Source organism: Equus quagga, chromosome 14 (genome assembly GCF_021613505.1).
Source record: "Equus quagga isolate Etosha38 chromosome 14, UCLA_HA_Equagga_1.0, whole genome shotgun sequence".
NCBI lineage: Eukaryota > Metazoa > Chordata > Mammalia > Perissodactyla > Equidae > Equus > Equus quagga.
In genome coordinates, this window is record NC_060280.1 from 24,577,709 (window position 1) to 24,599,836 (window position 22,128).

At 39.6% G+C, this 22,128-nt stretch overlaps 2 protein-coding genes across 2 annotated transcripts; both read left to right on the plus strand.

The window, feature by feature from the left end:
- Nucleotides 1–7,814: 7,814 nt before the first annotated feature.
- LOC124225385 (olfactory receptor 51I2-like) lies at nucleotides 7,815–8,762 on the plus strand. Its single transcript, XM_046638033.1, has one exon. The coding sequence runs from the start codon at nucleotides 7,815–7,817 to the stop codon at nucleotides 8,760–8,762; it is 948 nt and encodes a 315-aa protein (XP_046493989.1).
- A 10,386-nt stretch (nucleotides 8,763–19,148) lies between these two features.
- On the plus strand, nucleotides 19,149–20,093 carry LOC124225438 (olfactory receptor 51I2-like). Its single transcript, XM_046638107.1, has one exon. The coding sequence runs from the start codon at nucleotides 19,149–19,151 to the stop codon at nucleotides 20,091–20,093; it is 945 nt and encodes a 314-aa protein (XP_046494063.1).
- Nucleotides 20,094–22,128: the final 2,035 nt, after the last annotated feature.

Sequence of the window (22,128 nt, forward strand, 5' to 3'; positions counted from 1 at the left end):
AGGAAATCTCACCAGCCTGCAGCCACAAAATGGCCAGCATTTGGGGCCAGTGGTGGAGCTGAGAGCCAGGTTGGTGAGTGAGTGAAGGCAAAGGAAGAGGCACATGGTTACATGAAGAGCCCCGTCTGTCACAATGACCAGGATGAAGGCAGCCTTCCTGGCCAGTGCTACCAGATAGATACATGGGACAAAAGGGGATGGCAATCCAGGTGTGGGCCCACTGCAGCCCTGGGATCCCCATCAGGAAGAGAGTGGCTGGGGGCCTGTGGTCACTGATGTTGGTAACTGACATTCTGCTTGGTAAACAAAGGGTTCTAACCAAGGAGTGACAGTGCACCTGTCCTTAACATCAGGTATTTGGTTCACTCATATAAAATGATGACCTTCCTGTGAAGTAATCTTTTTTAGACCAAGAAAAATATTTATTGCTATTAACTTGTTCTTGCATCTTAAAAGATTCCATCACCTATAACTCATTTTTTTCCCTTCGACATATTCTATAGTCAAAAATTCATGGTTTGAATTCTATGGTCCAAGTACTAAGCTAGAAATTTAAGCATTTGCCCTTCTAACCTTTCCTGACTTCTCTCTCAATACATCCTGCACATCTTTCACTTGTCTTTTTTGAGTTGTATTTTAGTCTATACCACTCCGCTTTCCCAAGAAACCTTTTCTTTTTATTTTCTATCTCTCTAGTTTTTAAACATCAAGGCAAGTATCTCTGCTTCACAAAAGACTTACTTCTCTGGTTCTTGATCATCTTTATATTTTTCATTCATCTGCTACTTTGCAAATCCTATTGAGCTGGGACTACGTTTTTATACAATTGCAACCTCCACACAATATGACTGTTTCTACCTAAAAATTTTTATCAATATTCACTAAAAGACTAAATTCTGGTAATTCCTAGTAAAATACCATTGACTTCTTGACTTAGTGCCATATGTTTTATCTACTTAATCAGAGTTTGTAACATATCTGCCCAGATACACACAAAATGTTTTCTTTTTATATCTCGCCGGAAGTGCCTATAGAGAGGCTAGACAACCTCAGTATGCTCAAATGTCTCATGATCAATTATCTACAGTGATTTTAGAACACATGTGGGTACAATAGAAGAAAGCAAGAGATTTATCAGACATGCTAGCTGGGGATACAGCACTCCCAGCTATGCAAAAGCCAGGTCAAAGTCCTATATTCTCACCAGTGTAATGACTGAATGTGATGGCCAGATAAGATATCACATGCTGATAGAGGCAGACTGAAGGACTGAGTGGAATGTCTTGGAGTTCACCTTCCGTAGACATTCTGGAAGAGTAAATTGATTTTTGCTGTAGAGAGCTAGTATTATATACATCCTCCCCCATTAACATTGTACAACTAAAAGAATCCTTTGTAGGATGACTGAAATCGCCAACTTTAGTCCTGATTCTGTCACAAGAATATTGTATGACCTTGAGAAAATCTTTTCCCTTTTCTGGGCAGTCTTGGTTTACAAAGAACAAGGATTCTGGAATCCTAGTCTCAATTTTTCTACCTATTCACTATTTAGCCTTTGATAAGTCCCATGATCTTTTTGAGATTCAATTTCCTCATTTACTGATTGGAAATGACAAAAGCACTTGGGTTACTTATCTCACAGTTTTTGTAGTTGAGAAAGAGTAAAGTATCTGGAATTAAAAAGGTTGGATGTCAAAAAAAGATTCCCTCCCCATTTTTATAAGCTCTTTGTCCCATAGGTTCATGTTGGTGTGGTACAGAGTATAGTAATCATTCTGACTTCTGTCTTACTAGGGAAAGTCCAAATTCAGAGAAGTGAACTGATGTAATCCAGATCACAAAGCATGTTACTGTCAGAACTGAAATAAGGACTCAAGTCTCCTAATTCAAAGTTTGAAGTTTTAACCTCACTTAACTATTCATTTATTTGGCCAATACTTGAATTCTCTTATCTGTATTGCAAGGCATTCTAATATCAATATCTAATACTGCAATCTCTTTAATCATTTGGATTCCAAACAAACAAATATAAGTGGAGCACTCCTCTTATTTGCCTGGGAACTTTCACTGATGGCTGCAGCCACTAGAAGCAAGAAGTTTGCACAGGAGAGAGTGGAGAGTTGGAGTCACTATCATCTTCTCTTCCCCTCTTTTCCCAGCTTATTATTGACAGCAAAGGAAGATTTCAGATGATTATTGTAAGGAAGCTGCTACTCTCTGAGCATCTTTCGACATGATACCAGAAAGACTAGGTAGAAGCAAGGTTGTTTTCCAGGGAAAACAATGGGAAAAAGACACTGAGCTGGAGCAACACTCTCAGGGGAATGAGAGAGCATCCTCCCAGATTTGTCCCACTCAGCCTTGTCTCTGGGTTGCTGTGACGGCTAAGTATTTGAAGTCTCCCTCTTAGACCTAGATTTCGATAATTGAACATGATTTCTTTCTTTGAATGTAAATTTTTGCGGAATCTGACTTCAAGAACATACCTTTGTCACTGATATGCATTCACAAGTTGGGCACGCTGAGATTGGAACACTGTAACAGGTGTCATATGTGAGTGTGAGACTGTGTGGGAGAGTGATGGAGCAAAAGCTAGTTCAGGTGATGCATATATACTTGAATGAGATGGTTTGTTTAGGGACATGAAAAGAGTGTTTTTGTGCAGGTTGTATGGGTGTGATTTGGAGGATAATGGGGTCTGAGTGTGTAATCTGTGTTGAAATGTCTGATCCATCCTCAGCTGTGTGAGCTCAGTGAGTGTCTTCAGCTTAGTTCAGGGTTCCAGCCTCCTCTGGTCAAGGGACTTGGTAAGGGACGTTATTTATTGAGTCTCGGTGACACTCAGGTATGAAAACCCGGGGGGATTGCTCTTAGGATTTAATCCATAATGCTCATTCTTAAGGAAAGAACGAGGAGGGGGTGGAAAGGGGAGAAAGAAATGAGGAAGATTTTCCCTAGGGAATTTTCAAGAAAAGTGAAAATAAAATCTACCAATTTTTATTTCTCTTTTCTTCTTTTACTTTCTCTCTTCTTTCTTTTTCTCTGCTTTCCTCCTGAATTTTGTGTATCTCACTGAAATTCTATACATCATGGGCCCATTGTGTTCCACGTGCATAAGGTATCACTAATGCTATATGCAAATAGAGTGGCAAAAAATGGCTCTGGACATTCCCATGCTCCATTGTCCCATAGCCTTCATGTTACAAACAAAAGTTCAAAAATTAATTATTATGAATTTCAAGAACATGGCCGCAAGATGTTGAATTACAGAACCCTTCTGAGCACGGACATTATGCTACTGCCCAGGTTTCATGCCGATGAAGCTAGCCCTGGGAGTGAACATCAGGCCTCTAGCCAGATCTGCTCAAATCCTTTGACATTAGCCATCCATCAAGCCTTTGCACCAGGGTTTCCTTCCATCGAAGCCCCCAGAGCACTGCATTCTTTTCCCTTGTCCACACATATCTCCTCTCATAAGAATATAAACCAGTGGTATTCAAAATTTTTGTCTAGGTACTTTCTAAAAGAATTTTGAAGTAGTATACACTTCCTCAAAAACATTAAGTTGGCATCTAATACTTGTCATTTAATATTTAAACAGTAGAAAAAGATATAATGTTCAGTATATTGTGAATAGTGACATTTTAAAATAAAACTGTCCCATCAGTCTTTTAAGTGTATCCTATGGAATCTGAATATCTAGAAATTTTCTTCCCCCATTATCCATTTTAAAAATACATGAACAAGGTTTTCTCAACTGTCAAAAATTCAACATTATTGCTTTGTATCCTTGAAGTTGGTCCATTTTCCCATATATCAATTTTTATGATTAAAATCGTGTGATGATGACTCCTACATCATTGTTTGCATTGAAAATATGTATGCAAATTGGAATTATTTACTTTTTTCTTTACTCAATAGGCTCCAAGTGTTAAAATGTTCTATAATTACCATTGCTTTAATTACACATTAATATAATCAATATAAAAACTTTAATTTCATATTGCTAAATGTAAACCTATTTTTTTTAAATACAGTCTTGAATAAGATAGATGGAGTTTTTCTTATTTCTTATTTTCCCTTCAATTAGATTATATGTTAAAAGATCAATATTGATGGAATGAAACAAAACTCACCCACAGTTATTCTTTTTTTTTAAGGTATGCTTTTTTTGAGTGTATGTGAGGAAGATTGGCCCTGAGCTAACATCTGTGGCAGTCTTCCTCTTTTTATTTCTCCCTAAAGCCCCAGTACATAGTTGCGTATCCTAGTTGTAAGTCATTCTAGTTCTTCTGTGGGGGATGCCACCACAGCATGGCTTGATGAGCAGTATGTAGGTCTGCTGCCAGAATCTGACCCAGTGAACCCTGAGCAGCCGAAGCGGAGCAGCAGAACTTAACCACTCCTCCACGGGGCCGGCCCCACACCCACAGTTATTCTTAATTTAATTTCTATAAAACTATTCTCTGAGAACCTTTGTTCTTATAGAAATAACTCAGCTGAGAGTGGAAGGAGTTTGCATTGCAGGGAACGTTGCTCTAACAGAATTGGTAACTGCTGGAATCAACTTCTGCTCTAAGAAACTAGATTCTGGTTATCAGAAACCCAAAAGAGAATGCCCACAGAGCTGGGACCCAAACTTGTAGGGATGGGCCATAGAGAGCTGGTGCTGGTGTAGCTGAGCAATGTGATGAGGCTGTTTTGAGGTAAGGGTAAGAGAAATGCACCACAAACTGGAATCAACTGCTTCTATTAGAATCCACTGCTGTTGCCAAGGATAAAACAGTTGCTTGTGTGACAATGACAAGAATAGAAAACTAATAGGAAAAACAAATGTCTTATCCTTCTTCCAGCTTTTCAGTCTGCATCTAATGCCTCCTATTTGCAGAGCACAACGTTTCTAATTTCAGAACTTCCAAATCCTGCCAAAATACTCTGCTCTAAAGCCACATATTATTCTTAAAATAAACATGTATAGACAAGGAAGCAAGCCCTGAAATTGGTTGTTAGGATTGAAAGAGAGAGTGTCCATAAAGTTCTTGATGAAGTTCAGAGAATATTGTAAACATTAAATCTCATCAATGATTATTATATTTCTATCACCTATGACTCTAACCAGCACTCATTCTGGCATCTGAACAGTCCCCTAAGAAGAGGGTCCTGGAGTGGGCACTTGGCTTGGGAAAATGAAACCCTGAAGGTCAAAATGAATGAGTTATATTCTTTGTTTACCATTTACTAGCCCTGGACCCCTTGTCACTCTTACTCCTCGTCTGCCAGGGGGTCCTTAGGATCCAACCGTGAGAGGATCTCAGAAGGCAAGAGAACATGGTGTGGGGCAGGTAAGCCCTGCTCACCTGGGAGGAGAGCAGATGTTGCTTTGGCCTTTGCAGACAGCTCTGAATCACCCATGAGAATAGACAGCACAAAGTATCCACTGGGATACACTGTGAGGAGAATATTCCCAACAGGGTTTGCCTGGGGGATATTATAGCTTACAGCTCCTTCACTGCTCGGAGCCTGAGAGGCAGCTCCTGTGAAATGTGGTGTGTGTAGGGTCTCTACAGCCTTGACCTAACAAGGGAAAACACAGCCCATTCCTCCTGGAGCACTTGGAGCAGGCTGGGACTTTGCCTTGTGGATGTTCTTGGTCTCCTTATTTGTCTTCTGTTCTTTCTCCCATTCCATGTTCAATGTTCTAGTCACCATATCCCTAAAATTCCTTCTCTAGCCTTTCATTTACTTTGCTCACCTGACCCTCCCTATTTCCATATCATTTACCCTAGATTCTTTATCCCATTTTCTCCATCTCCTCATCCTCTGCTCCTGCTTTTTGCTTGGCATGAACATGGAGAAAATATATCAAGGAATAGAGATGAACACTCAGCTGAACTTTATCGTCTCTAATTAGAAAGAGGTACTAAAACTGACCTTATTCTGCAGCAGCAGGTTTGTAGTGCAGACAATTTTACACTTCCTTATAGCAGAACATATGACATGACCAAATGAAATCCAGGTCAAGGTGCTTAAGAAGTGGGTGACCCATGCATTTCCTTGAGACCATCTTCTCTAAAATCCTCAGAGTCAGTCTCTTTGTGTGGGACTAATGGGAGCTCATTATCCTGTACAGGTTTCCTGGAGCTTACCTGGGTCACCTTCCCAATCTCTTCAAATCCAATGCTGCTGCTCAGCATCCCCATCCTTCAGCAGTAGTGCCCTGAAACTTTGTCTCAGACCCATATCCCTGTGGTGGAGAATTTCTCGCTGATTTCTAGTCTGATTGTTCATTGATGTAATACTGAGCTTAAACCAGAGTAAAAGAAATTTTCCCCCAAATGTTCGTATTAAATAATAAGTTACTCAGTGTTGGCAGTTACACTCATGTGTTAGGAATTACGTATGAGAGGTAGAGGGGAATGAACACCTAAGTTCAAAACTAGTAGGCGAAGCCACTTATCTACAGGGGATGAAAGGGTTTTTTGACATGCCATACAAATATTATTAAATATTCTTAAATGTAGCTTCTTCCACAGATGGTTGTTCTGAAATTCTGAAGCGAGTGAGCAAAGATGTAAAATACATTGAGTTACTTCTTTATCATCTCGTCTCACAACCCGTTTTGGGCTGGGCTAAGGCAATGTTTCTCATGTTCTACTCCTATCCGAGTTTGAAAGTCTGTGAAAGGGAAAACAAAGGTCTATTACAGAAGTGGAATAGTGCCATTCATTAACAACTCATAGGAAAAATAAGGTAGTAGAATGTTTCAATTTAAAATTTTCTGTCTTAATTTTTCTTAAACTTTTGCAATTTACTATTGTTTTTCTGTACCGTAATCTATTATGTGATGATATATGGTGTAAAAATACATCAAGTTCAACATAAATATATTTCATGACTTTTGTCAAAGAAAGCACAATGTACAATTTATTTTCCATCTAAATTGCTTTTAAATAATAACGGTAACAGCAGTGCTTCTATAATGCTTACTCTGTGCAGGACCTGTTCCAAGTCAAAGTTCTCTCTCTCGCTGTCTCTCTGTTTCTCTCTCTTTCTGTCTTACATATGCATGTATGCAGATACATTGGGCAACTCTATTTTACCCATAGCTTGAAAGTAAAGGAACTACAGGAGAGAGTTTAAGAAATTTGCCTGTCACAGCTATTAAGTGGCAACACTGGATCTCAAATCCGGCATGTTCTGGCTCCATGCTCTTAACTAGTATAATACGATGCCTCTTGAGACCTACTGATTTTCCAGGGTTCCTGCATGGACTCTTCCAGTGTGAAATGTGGGGCTCTGGACCATACAAGCACCTAAGGATGGGAGTTGGATTACTGAATTCTAGTTCTAGCCATGTAACTGCTGCCCAAGACAACCCAGAGTAATTCCCTTTCTTTGCATGGGCATTTGGTTCTTCACTTGTCTGACTGGGTCTAAGTGTGAACATCTCTCAGGGATTAGCTAATATCATGACTATGAAATTTAAGGCAGTTGAAAGAGAGTTGTGATAATGACCATACAGAGGGCGTCCAGAGGGCTACCAATGAGACTGAGTGAGCTAGATAAACATCCTGAAGAGTCCTAGTCTACATATTTTTCTGAAAGGTGTCTAAGAAAGAAGGCTTTCTGTCAGCTAACGTATCATGACCTGCTGATCATTCTTCCAGAGTATTTTAGGAATAAAATCTATATATAATTACTATTTATAAACATAAATGTTGCTATTTCTCCCTAGGAAGAGTAGTAATCTTAGACGCATGGAGTAGTTTATCCACTAAGTCGTGCTGGCTGATGACAAATGTTCCCAGCCTCTCATGGGCAACTTCAAGATCAATACCTCTGATGCTCCTATCTTTATCTTGACGGGCTTCCCAGGAACGGAGGCCATGGAGGCGTGGCTATCTGTCCCTCTGCTTCTGCTCTATGCCATCTCTATTGTGGGCAACACCCTGATCATCCTCATTGTTAAGCAGGAGCAGAGTTTGCACCAACCCATGTACTGCTTCTTGTCTCTACTCTCAGTCAATGACTTGGGGGTGTCCTTTTCCACATTACCGACTGTGCTGTCTGCCCTCTGCTTCCATGCCCAGGTGATTGCCTTTAATGCCTGCTTGGCTCAAATGTTTTTCATCCACTTCTTTTCTTGGACAGAGTCTGGCATCCTTCTGGCTATGAGCTTCGATCGTTATGTGGCCATCTGCAACCCACTGCGCTATGCTACAATTCTCACTAATGCCCATATTATGGCAATGTGCCTATGTACTGTCGTCCGAAGCTTTGCCTTCATTCTGGTCTTCCCATTGCTGCTGCACAGACTGTCCTTCTGCCACAGCAAGAACATCCTCTCCCATGCCTACTGCCTTCATGTGGATATGATCAAGCTGGCGTGTACTGATGTCTCTCTTAATAGCTACTATGGGCTGTCCATTGTACTGTTCACCTTTGGCCTGGACTCTGTACTCATTTTCATTTCCTACATACTTATCCTGAGATCAGTGCTAGCCATTTCCTCCCAAGAGGAGCGCCTCAAGGCACTCAACACATGTGTGTCCCACATCTTAGCTGTGCTCATCTTCTATGTGCCCATGGTGAGTGTGTCCATTGTGCATCGCTTTGGTGCTGGCCTGCCCCATGCTGTCCATATCCTCATGTCTATTCTTTACCTCTTTGTGCCTCCCATGCTCAATCCTATCATCTACTCCATTAAGACAAAGGAGATCCGCCACAGGCTTCTCAAGATGTTCTTCAGGAGTAAGTTCTGACTCTTTGGTAGATCTAGAAGTCCTGGAGATTTGGTGTTGGGGGCATAGTCAACCATAGACCAGAGGAGGAAATGATCCATCTGGAGGATCTTAGTGATGCACCGTTAAGTCCTGGGATCAATGAGGTCAATCATTTAGTCTAGTATATTGAGCCTGTACCTGCCAGTAAAACCTTGGGATATATCAAGAACTCAACTTGTCTATGTTCTCCAGAGACAGAAAAATGTCTCTTTTCAACAATAACCAGGAGAATGCCAAGCATCCCTCCAGGGTGGCATTATTCTCTGGAGGAGGGAGGGACTGACTTGAGGACACATGGTAACATTGCTGGGATTTCTGGTTATGGGACTGCACAACTCCGAAAAAGGCAGAGACACAGATGGGGAAATTATGGTCTGAGTATCATCTGCACATAATTACTGATATGCAAATTTAGCTTAGGTGGTAGATTTCTAATGCTGCAAGAAGCCAGAGCTCTTCCAGTCATGCTGTTTGAAAAGTTGTTAGGTTCTGGAGTTTGACAGCCATGATGATTAATTTTATGTGTCAGTGTGACTTGGCCATGAGGTGTCTAGACATTTGGTTAAACATTATTTTGGATATTTCTGTGAGGGTGTTTCTGGATGAGATTAACATTTGAATCACTAAACTGAGTGAAGCATACAGCCCTCCCTGGTGTGTGAGGGCCTCATCTAATCCATTGAATGCCTGACAAAGAATAAATGTCTGAGTACTTAAGAAAGAAATCTCTTTGATTGTTTTTGAGTAGCGACACTAGTCTTCTCCTCCTTTAGACTCAGGCTTGGACCTAAACTTACACCATTGGCCCTCCTGGTTCTTAAGTCTTCAAACTGGAACTATACCATCCATTCTCCTGGGTCTGGACTTCTCAGTCTCCAAAATTGTGAGAGCCAATTCCTTACAATTCATAAATAATAATGAATAAATAAGAGAAGGAAATCATGAGTGAACAAATTAATGAATGAACATATGGATTAATAATGAATTTCCTTAAATCATAATCACATATCAGGAAACATTCCCTCTCTCTCTGTACCTCACAACTTTCCCTATAGAAAGAATTGTAAATTAGAGGTGGCAGCCTTCTTTTTTTCTTTATTCTTTTTATTCCCCCAGATTTACTGAGATTTAGTTGACATAGAACCATATAACATTGTATAAGTTTCACGTATACTATGTGATGATTGGCCGCACATATATATTTCAAAATGATTATCACAATAAGGTTGCTTAACCCATCCAAAAAGGTGACATCTTGAGTAAGTGGTCTGAACTTCTGAGTCTGAATTTCCTCATCTCTAAAATAGGACACCAATCTTTGATTTACCTACCTCATATGTTTGTTCTGAAGAGTGAATAAAGTAAACTGGTCTAAAAATTAAATAATGATACATATAGATAATTTACTCATCTTGTTTTTATTCAGCGTGAATAAATGCAAAATTCAATGTTTAGCTTCTAAATATCATGTGCATAAGCCATAGGCTAAAGAACTATTTAGTGTAAGATTTTCTTGAACATGAAGTAGAACTGTTCACTGCCCACTGTACTCGGCACATATTTTAATCCTATCAGTTGGTTTGGGTAGTTTGTTTCCTCCGCTAGACTACAGGGACTATAAGAACTCATGGGCAGGAATCTTGTCTCATTTACACTTACACTCTTCAGTCTTTAACATAAGGCCTAAAATATACCGGACATATAGACACACAAATAGTTGGGGAATGAATTAATATATGATTATATTTGCACATATTTGTATACCAGCTATCTCTGTATACTTCAATCAATTACTGTATCCTATAATGTTTTACTCTAAAATAGATAATTTTACTAACAATTTTATATGAATATCTTGATATTGATCATAGTCTAATACTATGTGCATTATGGATATAACCAGAGTGAATAAAAATTAATTGTACCTGAAATTTTAAAGCACGTCACAAAAGTACCTTGCATATTTGTATTGCTCAGACCTTATATACTATAAAGAGAGTGTACCCATGGCAATTTAAATAGAGTGCTAACAGTGTTTGGCCTTTAATAGGTGCTTAAGATAAATATTTTTTGAAAGAATGTTGCTGTTTAATGATTTTGGCTCTTTCATGTATGTGTCTTATAACGAAGTTACTGTCATAATAAATGGACAATATTCTTTCAATGTCGGTACTTTTGCTTGCTCCTTTTAATCTGAAGGACTTGGAAACAATGATTTGGCTCTTTTATGTACCTGTAAAAAGCAGTCTGAGAACTTCTGGGCTAAGAAACTTAGCATCTTGACCTTAGAAATCTGCCCAGTCTTAAAGGGTCTCAGCAGACGCTTGCTAGTGACAGTCCTCTTCTACTCAGTCCGTTAAATAGCAAGTTCATGACACTGTCTGGATCTGTAACTTTCAATACAGAGATCAATCTCAGACTGTTTTCCTAGTTCTCTGATGAGAGCTGTGATCACAATGATACTTTTACTATCACAGGGCTCTGCCTACCAGGTTATCAGATGCATTCAATCTGAGTTCTTGTCTTCTTTAACCTTTTCTTATAAATCAACCACCACTCCACAGGTCATCTTGCTGGTTTTTTTAGAACTTTCCCTTAGAACTATAATATGAATTGCAGCTTGTCTGTTTAGGTAAGACTAGATCATCCCACCTGTTATGGGCTGGAAGTGGGTCCAGGGACCATTCAATCTGTGTGTCTGCATGAACTGTTGGAAGAGAAGCCAGGATATTTACTCTATGGAACAAAAGGATAGGACACCTTCCATGTTGGTGCTGCTGCATGAAGAACTTCCTAGATCACGAGATTGGAAGAGTATAGGGCATAGGTAGCATTAACGAATGAGATCTGGGTCCTATGTGGGGTTATTTGACTTTTTGCCTTTCTGACTAAATATCTACACAATTGAGAATCTTCAATTCTGGTCTCATGGTACACTTCTGTGCTTAATTCCCTCAGGTTCTACACAGTACATCTCACACTGCTGTTTGAGGATATGTAGTGTTGTATCACACCTCACTCCACATCAGGAAGTGCTTCCAATGTGGACCCTCAAACATACATTAAGGGACTCCCTCTAATTCTCCTACTTTTAACACATTCAGTGGTAGAAACACAGAAACAAAGGTCAGGTCTAAATTAATGACTTCAGAACAATGAAAACACCCCAAACAGACAGTCTTATCTGCTTTCTATATTCTGTTTCACAGATGAGAAAATGTTCATAATTAGTCCATTGAAAAACATGTGACTTTTTGTTCCCATCCAAGGAGAAGAACGTCATGACTATTACATAATATCATTTTATAGTTACATATCCCAAAATAAAATATGAACCCTGTGGGGGTGTGTGATATTGTGATTTATAAGAAATATCAATCAAATGACAAAAATATATTTCTCACATATGTTTGGTCTTCACCCACAGTTCTTGGCTCACAGCTCCAAAAACTCTTGAAATTTCCTGAGCTATAAGAGCAATTGCAGCATCTTTTGTTGTAATATTGGGTCTCTTGTCCTCAGTTTCTGAAAAACACTTTCGAGCCATAAAGGTGAAATGGGTGTCTGGTTATTCATAACAAGCCCCTTTCTACCAAAACTGGGTTTATGTTAATAAGGTGACTTTTGGAAAGGATCTAAGGAAGGGGGCTGGTTACCTTGGGAACCAACTGTGAAAAGAGGGGTAGGACTTTTAGTCCCATCCTCGAAATTCCAGGGAGCAGAGAGGGACTGGAGGTTGAATCAATCACCAAAGTCCAATGATTTAATCAATCATGCATATGTAATGAAGCTTCCATAACAACCCAAAGGAGGGGGTCTGGAGAGTTTCCAGGTTTGGGAACCAGCATGCTTCCATGTGTTATTGTGCTGGGCCCCAAATTCCTTAAGGACAGAAGATCATTTGTTTGGAACCTTGTGCTATGTATATCTTCATCTGGCCATTGATTAATATCCTTTAATATCCTCTGTAATAAGGCAGAAATGTAGTGAGTAAACAGATTTTCTGAGTTCTGTGAGCTACTCTAGAAAGGTAGTCAAATGAAAGGAGGGGGGTCTGTGAATCTCTGATTTATAGCCGGTCATTCAGAAGCACAGTAACAACCTGAGCTTGCAATTGGCATCTAAACTGACAGTCTTGTGTAAGTCCTTAACCTGTGGGATCTGATGCTAGTGTCAGAATTGAGTTGAATTGTAGGACAACCAACTGTTACATAATAGAATCCACATCTATCTGTGACCTGCCTACAGAGTGGAATTGGTACCAGACCTTCAAGGCACTTAGCATAGTGTATGGCATAGGAAAGTTTCTCTACAAATAGTTGGAGAAAGGAGAGGAAACAGTATTGCATAGAAATGAAAAACATGGCATGCAATTTAATAAAAATATGTTCCTAAAATAAAGTGTGAAAGAGAAAGATCCTCAGGAAAGAAATACAGAAGATGAAAAAAAGGAAGACATGTGATCCAGGAAATGGGATTCTAACTCAGGAGAGCTGTAGGACAAATTCCTTGACAGCTGCTGGATAAGGGACCTGGGAAGCAACTGATCCAGACTGAAGCAAGAGAACAGGGATACTGGGAGCAGTTACCAAAAAAATTAAATAGTGTTTGATTTGAGACTAGTGTGATTAAGAGAGTGGTCAAATTTGAGGCAATGATAAACTCAGTGGTTTCATCAATTAGCCCAAATGGTATTAGACACTCGACAGTGGTCATAGATGCCTCTATGTTTCCCATTTCATACTTTCTTTCTTCTCAAATCACTCACGTCTGTTACCCCAACCTCTTACTCCCAGCTGATGACCTTAATTTTTTTCAGAAGAATGTTGATAAGATTAGACAGGAACTCTCAACTTCCTATAGCTAATTTTGGGCTTATCTTCTGTTAAAAGATAAACTGAAGCATATTAAAAATTTAGAGTTTATTTGAGCAAAAATCGATTTGAACTGGGCAGCATCCAATCTGGCAGATCGAAAGGAGCTACAAGGAGCTGTATGAAATGAAAGACAGATAGGGAACAGATATAGGCAGAAGGCAATGGGAACAAGGAAGTAATACGAGGCAAAAAAGGCAGGTTGGTTATTGCATGATTACTTTCTTTTAGGGGATGGCAGGGGTCCATCTGACAGATTACTTAACTTCTCCTGATCATGGGATTCCTGACCGACTGGTTTAAGGTTCTATTTCTGGGAGAGCCAAAACTGTAATTGAGTCTTAGTTTGGTGATATGAGGCTTAGCATAAGTCACTCAATTTGGGGCCTGTCTTCTTGTTTTTAACACTTCTTTCTCCTGCATACAACAAAGGTGGAAGCATCTTTCTTCTCTAAATTTCTTGGCCCCATACTTGAGAGTCTTCACAGTCCTGCCTTTGTAGATTAATTTCTCACTAATTTCCCACTCATTCTTTAAGCCTTATAAACCCCTCCTTGTTCTGGCACCCTCTCCTCCAGCGCTCCCATTCAAGCACTTGTAGCTGTGTTCTCACTTTCACGTCTGCCAGGAATGACCCTTCTCCGTTCTTTCCCTGTCCTTTCCCTTCTGTGTGAGGCTCACTTCATAGTTTGTAGTACTGCTGTAAGAAATTATCACAAACTAACAGCTTAAAACAACAAAAATCTACACATTCCCATGACTAAGATCATGTCTAATGTTCAATGAATAACTCGATTTATAGTTACTTTAAAATTTTTTTTTTAAGATTTCATTTTTTTCCATTTTCTCCTCAAAGCCCCCAGGTACATAGCTGTATATTCTTAGTTGTGGGTCCTTCTAGTTGTGGTATGTGGGATGCCACCTCAGTGTGGCTCGACAAGCTGTGCCATGTCCACTCCCAGGATTGAAACCGACGAAACCCTGGCCCGCCTGCAGCGGAGCACACAAGCTTAACCACTCAGCCATGGAGCAGGCCCCTATAGTTACTTTTATTAACATACACCTTATACCATAGATTTTTAGGGTAGAGATTGTGACCTTGTCATAAATGAAACTACAGTTTTTTTGTTTTTTTTTTTTTGTATGGGAAAATTTAAGGAGATACACTTATGGCAAAGGAACAATAGACATAGAGTTCAGATAAATCCACGCGTGTTGAACAGGGCTTGGGTGATTCCTGAACTTTTCCCATGACAATCAGTGTGACTGTGAGAAGACCTAGGAGTCTATTAGGTGATGCACTGAATCCTTTGGTCTGACTTTTGTCTGAGTGGGATTCTGGAAAAGCCACAGCATTTCCAGCCTGCTTGGTCTCAGACAAACATTAGGTATCTGAGAGGTTCTTTCTAAACCCAGCTTCCTTTCCCGTCCTCCCTGATCTGGTTCAGTATGCATCTCCTGTTACTAATCACTATTCCTCCTGGCTATATCTGCTAGTATTTTCCCAGAAATGAGTTGTTCAAGCTCTTCAAGAATTTATTTTTATTGTGTTGTGTACTTAGGTCAATATCCATTCCCAATTGTTTTACTTTCAAGACCCAATGTTTGAGATTTAAACGTAACCATTACCATCTATTAAGTGATATATGGCAGCCAATAGGCTAAATGCTGCGCATGACTTATCTTGTTTAATCATCCTAATCATTCTATGATGTAAGCATGGGTATAATCTATTCTACAGGTGAAGAAATAAAGCTGTATGCGGGTTAGAAACCTTCTCAAGGCAAGGGGTGGAACCTAGACTCAAGCTCAGATTCACTTAGCTCAAAACTTTATCAGCTAATTGACTAGGTTGATTCTCTATTAAGTGCTGAAAAACATTTGAGAAAAAAGCAGCATAGCTCAGGGTCCTCATCACCCTTGACAAATAAAAATGGCAAGTAATAGGATATATTGGAGTATGTGAGGAAGCCATTTTGTGTAAACCTAATTCGGCCTGACCTTGTCTTTCCAAAAGGGCCTGACTGAGGCCGTTGAGCATGCATTGTATATCTGCTTTAGAGATTCCCTGTGGCAAGATCAAAGGCCCTTGAGATAAAGGTGCAACTCCTCTCCCCCTCCCAATGTTGGCATCTCTTTAAAGATTAAGCATCTTTCTTTAGGCTGGGAACCGATTGCAGCGCTCATCTGTGACCACCCAGCCCGAGGCAACACACCTGCCACCCCGCGGCATTCACTGAGACAGCAGACCTATCTGCCTTTCCATCAATCTCTGTGCTGACAGAGCAGCCTCATGACTATTGTAAAAGGGACATTTCAATCATTTGTGAAACATACTCTTTGAGGGTATATCACCACCCTGATACCCCCACTTCTTTGGAGTGCTCTGTTCCTTTGTGGAAAGACTCTCCCAGGTTATAATCCTCAGATTTAAGCTCAGAATAAACTCACCCAAATTTTCATTTATAGATTGGTTATGGATTATTTTCATAGGCACCTTCTAAACCAGGGCAAATACTTTCTATAATTTGACCTATAATTATACTATGTATGTGGTCAGCCCAAATTACCAGTGCTTTTTAAAATACTTAGGGTCTATTTCATGTATAATCCAGGTGAGAATTTCACATGTTCCAATAATTCAAATGCTAAAATTAACTTCTATGGGACTTATGGATTCTTCACAGGATTCAACATTTCTTGTGGATATTGGTCGTTTTCACATAAGCTAGGTTAAAAGATTTAGGTTTAAATATTCTGCTAGTAACAAGCTGTATAAATATGAAATATCTGCTTTCCTTTTTTGGCTCTCATGACCTCTTCTAAAAAATCAGGGGCTAAATACAATATTCTTACAGATCTCTTCCAGGTCTGGTCATTCCTACTCCTGCATTCCTACCCCTGTGAGTGATGACATACTGTCAGAGGGGTGTGGAGCACTGTAGATGCTCCATATTCCCAGCAGTCCATGAACACCTGAGCTGATATAAACTCAAGGTTCTTCCTGGATTAGCCTTATATTGCTCAGACCAGGGAGTTGGCAGAGATAACAGGAGGCTGAGATAACAGTTGGCAGAGATAACAGGCCATGCAGGGCCCCCACTACTGCCCTTCCTTCCTCTGCCCTTTCTACAGCTCTTTCAGGTAGGTAAGCTGGGGTGTCAGACACTCCCGACAGAAGCCCTAAGGCACACTGCCCCTAACTTAGAAATCTGAGTTCTACAGTATGACATTCTGAAGGAAAGAAAGCTATGTCTATTCTCAATCAGTTTTTCCTTTTTCCTGCATGCTTACATCTTTGTCACCTTGCCAGTTTACATTTTCTATCTGTTCCTTTTGTTTTCTGAAATCCTGCCACGCTTCCTGATTCAGATATTACTTTCTCAGCTGGGATAATCCACCAAGCTATATTTCTGTTGTAGATGCATTAGTGTGAATAGCATCCCCACACTTTTCTCAGAATAATCTTGTATGAGAGGATGTATAAAAACACACTGGCTGTTCTGGAAGCCACTCGGCAGGACCCTACTTAATACGTTAAGAGACTCTAAAATCAAAGATGTCTGCATAATGTATAAAAAGGCAAACAGCAATGTTTAGGAAGAGTTTTCAAGTAGAGAAGACAAAGGGGTCTTGAGAATACAGAATGGAGAAAAACCTGCATCCAGAGAAGAAAGGACAGAGGAGTCTTGATGCAGATGAAGGAGCAAAGGCTGATGAAAGCCTGGAAGTGAGGGTGTAGTGCAGGCTTTAGAACTCAGATTTGCAAAGTCTTTGGTATTAAGATTTTTCACAACTGTGCAGTTTGGGATTCACAGCCTCACTAGCTAAGTTTCTTAGCATATCAATTTACAACAAAGAAAGCCCAAACCCAGAAGTGATCAGTGACTTACTGAGTGCATCTCCTCTTCAAGACCTTACACTAAGCATGACAGGGACTGAAATAATGAATAAGGGTCAGGGCTGAGTTCTTGGAGCTGGTGAGGAAGGAGGGAAGATAGGATTCACAAAGCTATAAGGTAGGGGAGGCAGAGAAATAGGCACAGAAGGAGTTACAAAACTATAGCTATGAGAGTGTTGGGAGAAAATTTACCAACACTGGCAATGACCAGCCAAATATTCACAGAGGAGGGCACCATCAACCCTAAGGCCTGAAATATGAATCAAATGGGTATGTTCACACATTTTGGGCAACCCGTAGGAGCTGAGAAGCTGTGGTTCATGTTTGGATAACAGAAAATAGACCAGTCTGTGTATCTTAAGCTGTAAGGAAGGAAATATTGAGAACTGAGACCAGAAATCTCAATTTAGCACTGAAAGCAGAAGGTCTTTAATCTAGGCTAATGAGTTTGATATGGTTTCCTTGGTAATGAAGGAGGATGCAAGGTTTCTAGTCAGTATGGTGCCATTTTTAGATTTGACTTTAAAAAATATTATTTCTATTCAAGATTAGAAAATGAAATAGAGAGAGGCATGAGATTTATTAGGAGGCTGTCATTATGGTACAAGAATGCAGTTTCTTGAGGCCAAAGTGTGAGACTGCAGGTGGAAAGAAATAGAGAAAGAGGCACTTTGGAGCCAACATTTTCATCGATTGTTATGTGGTTTAACATAGTAGTAAAAGAAATGAAGTGTCAAAGTGATGTTTTAATTTTGAGTCTCAATATTAAGCAAAATGATATTATTATTCAAATAAATGGAGAACAGAGATGAGAAGGAGTTTCATGGTCAAGAGGATGATTATTAATCCAGTGACTTTCAGTAGGTAGGTGCTATTCAGTTCGCAAGAAATGACTAAGAAATGACTTTCAGTAAAGTTAATTATTCAGGAAGAAAAGTGGTGTCATGAGTTAAACTGAAAGAAGAATAAAAAGATGAGTGGAAATATGGGAGTCTAGAGCATCTTGATGAATGTCTGGAAGGTGATCTCCATGGATGAATATCTTTCTCTCTATCTATCTTCTGTCTGCATGAATGAATGGAAGAGCTGAGAGACTATATAGACATAGGAAAGCTGGGGAGTCATGATGAGGCGGTAAATGTTCAGTAGCATAAGAATGGAAAGAGGAAAATTAGATGGGTTGATGAATAGGTGGAATACTCAGAAAGAGGGGAGAATAATCAAGGAAGGAGTGATCAGGAGAGTTTTTTTCCTTAGGTCTTGAACATAGTGATGTTCATAGATTGATAAGAAAAGAGTTAATAGCTTTGAGTGTGAGAAAGAGCATGGTGGCAATAGGCACAAGTGTAAAGGAAGGCAATGTGACCTGTTTAGTGAGCTGGAAAAATTGAGAAAACTAAATTCCAGAAATCTTGGTGACATTGAAAAACAAGGATGAGTGATTTGGTGGAAAAGATTAATTAATGCTATAAAGTGAGGGGCTGGATAGTATCTGAGAGTCTTAAAATATTAGGTGTTGGCCATGGATAAGACTGTGTGTTTGTCTTCCTTACAGGATAATAGTCCTAGAATCTAAGCAATAATCCCAGCATGGGAAGTAACCCCCACAACAGCTCAGAGTTGCCTACTTTCACCCTGACAGGGCTCCCAGGGCTGGAGACCTCCCAACACTGGATGTTTCTCCTCCTTGGCACTCTCTACGTTGTCTCCATTGTGGGCAATGCCCTCATCCTTTTCATTATCAAGAAGGAGCAGAGCTTGCATCAGCCTATGTACTACTTCCTGTCCCTGCTATCAATTAACGACCTAGGTGTGTCTTTTTCCACACTGCCCACAGTACTGGCCACATTTTGTTTACACTTAAGGAAGATCAGTTTTGATTGTTGCATGGTTCAAATGTTCTTTATCCACTTCTTCTCCTTTGTGGAGTCTGGGATCCTACTGATTATGAGCTTTGACCGCTATGTGGCCATCTGTAACCCACTGCGCTATGCCACAGTGCTCACTGATGCCCAAGTGGCACACATGGGCATATCTGTAATCATCCGCAGTTTCTGCATGGTTTTCCCACTCCCGTTGCTTCTGAAGAGGTTGCCCTTCTGCAAAGCCAATGTCCTATCCCATTCCTATTGCCTGCATCCAGATCTGATCCGCCTGCCCTGTGGCAACATCACCATCAATAATATTTTTGGTCTATTCATTGTTATCTCTACCTTTGGTCTGGACTCTGCACTCATTCTCCTCTCCTATATACTCATACTGCGCTCTGTACTTGCCATTGCATCTTGGGAAGAACGATTAAAGACACTCAACACGTGTGTGTCACACATGTGTGCTGTGTTCATCTTCTATGTGCCCATGGTTGGTGTGTCCATGGCTGCTCGCTATGGGAGGCATGCCCCTCAGTATGTGCACACACTCATGTCCCTCATTTATCTCTTTGTGCCTCCAATGCTCAACCCTGTTATCTATTCCATCAAAACCAAAGAGATTCGTCAGAGGCTTTGCAAAATACTACTGGGAACAAAGTTCTAACAGGAGTCATGTTGAAAGGCCAAGATTCAGATGATATTTACTGTTACTCCACAGATTTGAGACTTATTTTGATGTTTGATGACAGCCTGGTACTAGTTAAGACTCAAGCCAACAGGATTTGGTGAGGTAATTTGGGTCACAATTTAGAAAAATTATTTTCTTAATTTTCCTCTTTTTTAACCCCAAAATGTACATCCTCATAATCAGTCCCTCATTTTGTGACAATATGTTACTATTATCCTTGTTTAACATGAGTCATCACAAAGGAAATTAATTCTTACTATGGAGATACTGTCATAACGGGCAAAGGATTCTGTTCTAGAAGACTATGGCAAAGGTACTTCTATTTTCAGTTCTTTCAGGAACCTCCATACAATTTTCTACAATAGATGCCCTATTTTACATTCCCAACAACAGTGTGAAAGTGAGCGAATTTCTCCAAATCCTTGCCAACACTTTTGTCTTTTGATTTTTTTGATAATATCCATCTTGACAGGTGTGAGGTGATATCTCATTGTGCTTTCAATATGCATTTCCTTGATAATTAGAGATGTTGAGAATTTTTGATATATTTGTTGGCCATTTATATGTCTTCTTTGGAGAAGTGTCTATCAGCTCCATAGGCCATTGTTAAATCAGGTTATTAGTCTTTTGCTACTAAATTGTAGGAGTTCCTTATATATTTTGGAGATTAGCCCAGTATCAGATACATAGTTTGCAAATATTTTCTCCCATTCCATAGGTTGACCTTACACTCTGTTGATGATTTCCTTTGCTGTGTAGAAGCCTTTTAGTTTTATGTCACCCCATTTGCTTATTTTTCCTTTCATTGCCTTTGCTTTTGGTGTCATAACCATATAATCTAACTCAGCTTTGTGTATTTGTTCAAAAGAATTGAAATTAGGATCTCAAAGAGATATTAGCACTTCCAAGTTCATTGCAGTACTATTCACAATACCCAAGATGTGGAAACAACCTAAATGTCCATCAACTGATAAATGAATAAAGAAAATGTGGCATATGCATACAATGGAATACTATTCAGCCTTCAAAAAGAAGAAAATTCTGCAATATGCAACAACATGGATGACCTTGAGGACAATATGCTAAGTGACATAAACCAGTCACAGAAAGAGAAATACAGCATGATTCACTTATATGAGGCACAGAAAATACTCAAATTCCTAGAATCAAAGAGTGGAATGACGGTTGTAAGGGGCTAGGGGGAGGGGGAAAATGAGGGTTACTAATCAATGGCATAAAGTTTCAGTTAAGCAAGATGGATGGGCCATAGAGATCTTCTGTACAACATTGTAACCATAGTCAAAATAGTGTATTGCATACTTAAAAATTTGTTAAGAGGATAGATCTCATGTTGTGTTCTTACCATAATAAAATAAATAAAGAGATTATGTCAAAGAACATGTTAAAATTATATATATATATGACATAATAGCCATAGCTATGCACATCAATATTTATTTCAAATAACACACAAGATTCATCCAGGTTTTAAGCTGAAATAAATGTAGTTGCATATAAATTGTATTAGCTGATGTAACTTTCAGTACAACATTAACATTTGGTAAATTTTGATAATTTTTTTTTAAAACAAAAAATAGTGAATGTTAAGAAATGAAGCATTTGTATATCTTCTTTGGAGAAATCTCTATTCAGATCTTTTGCCCATGAGTGGGGAAGGGAGGAGGGCAAAAGGGGTGATTAGGCTCACATGTGACGGGAAGGATTATAATTAGTTTTCGGCTGGTGAACATGATGTAATCTCCACAGAATTTGAAATATATTATGATGTACGTCCGAAAATAAAGAAAGAAAGAAATAACCAAAAGGGGGAAAAAAAAGAAATGAAGCATTTGTTTTATTCATTATAAAAATATAAAATACGGGCCAGCCCCTGTTGGCTAGTGGTTCAATTTGGTGCACTCCACTTCAATGGCCCTCGCCTGAGTTTGGTTCCCAGGCGTGGACCTACACCCCTCCTCTGATAGTGGCCATGCTGTCATGGCAGCTCGCA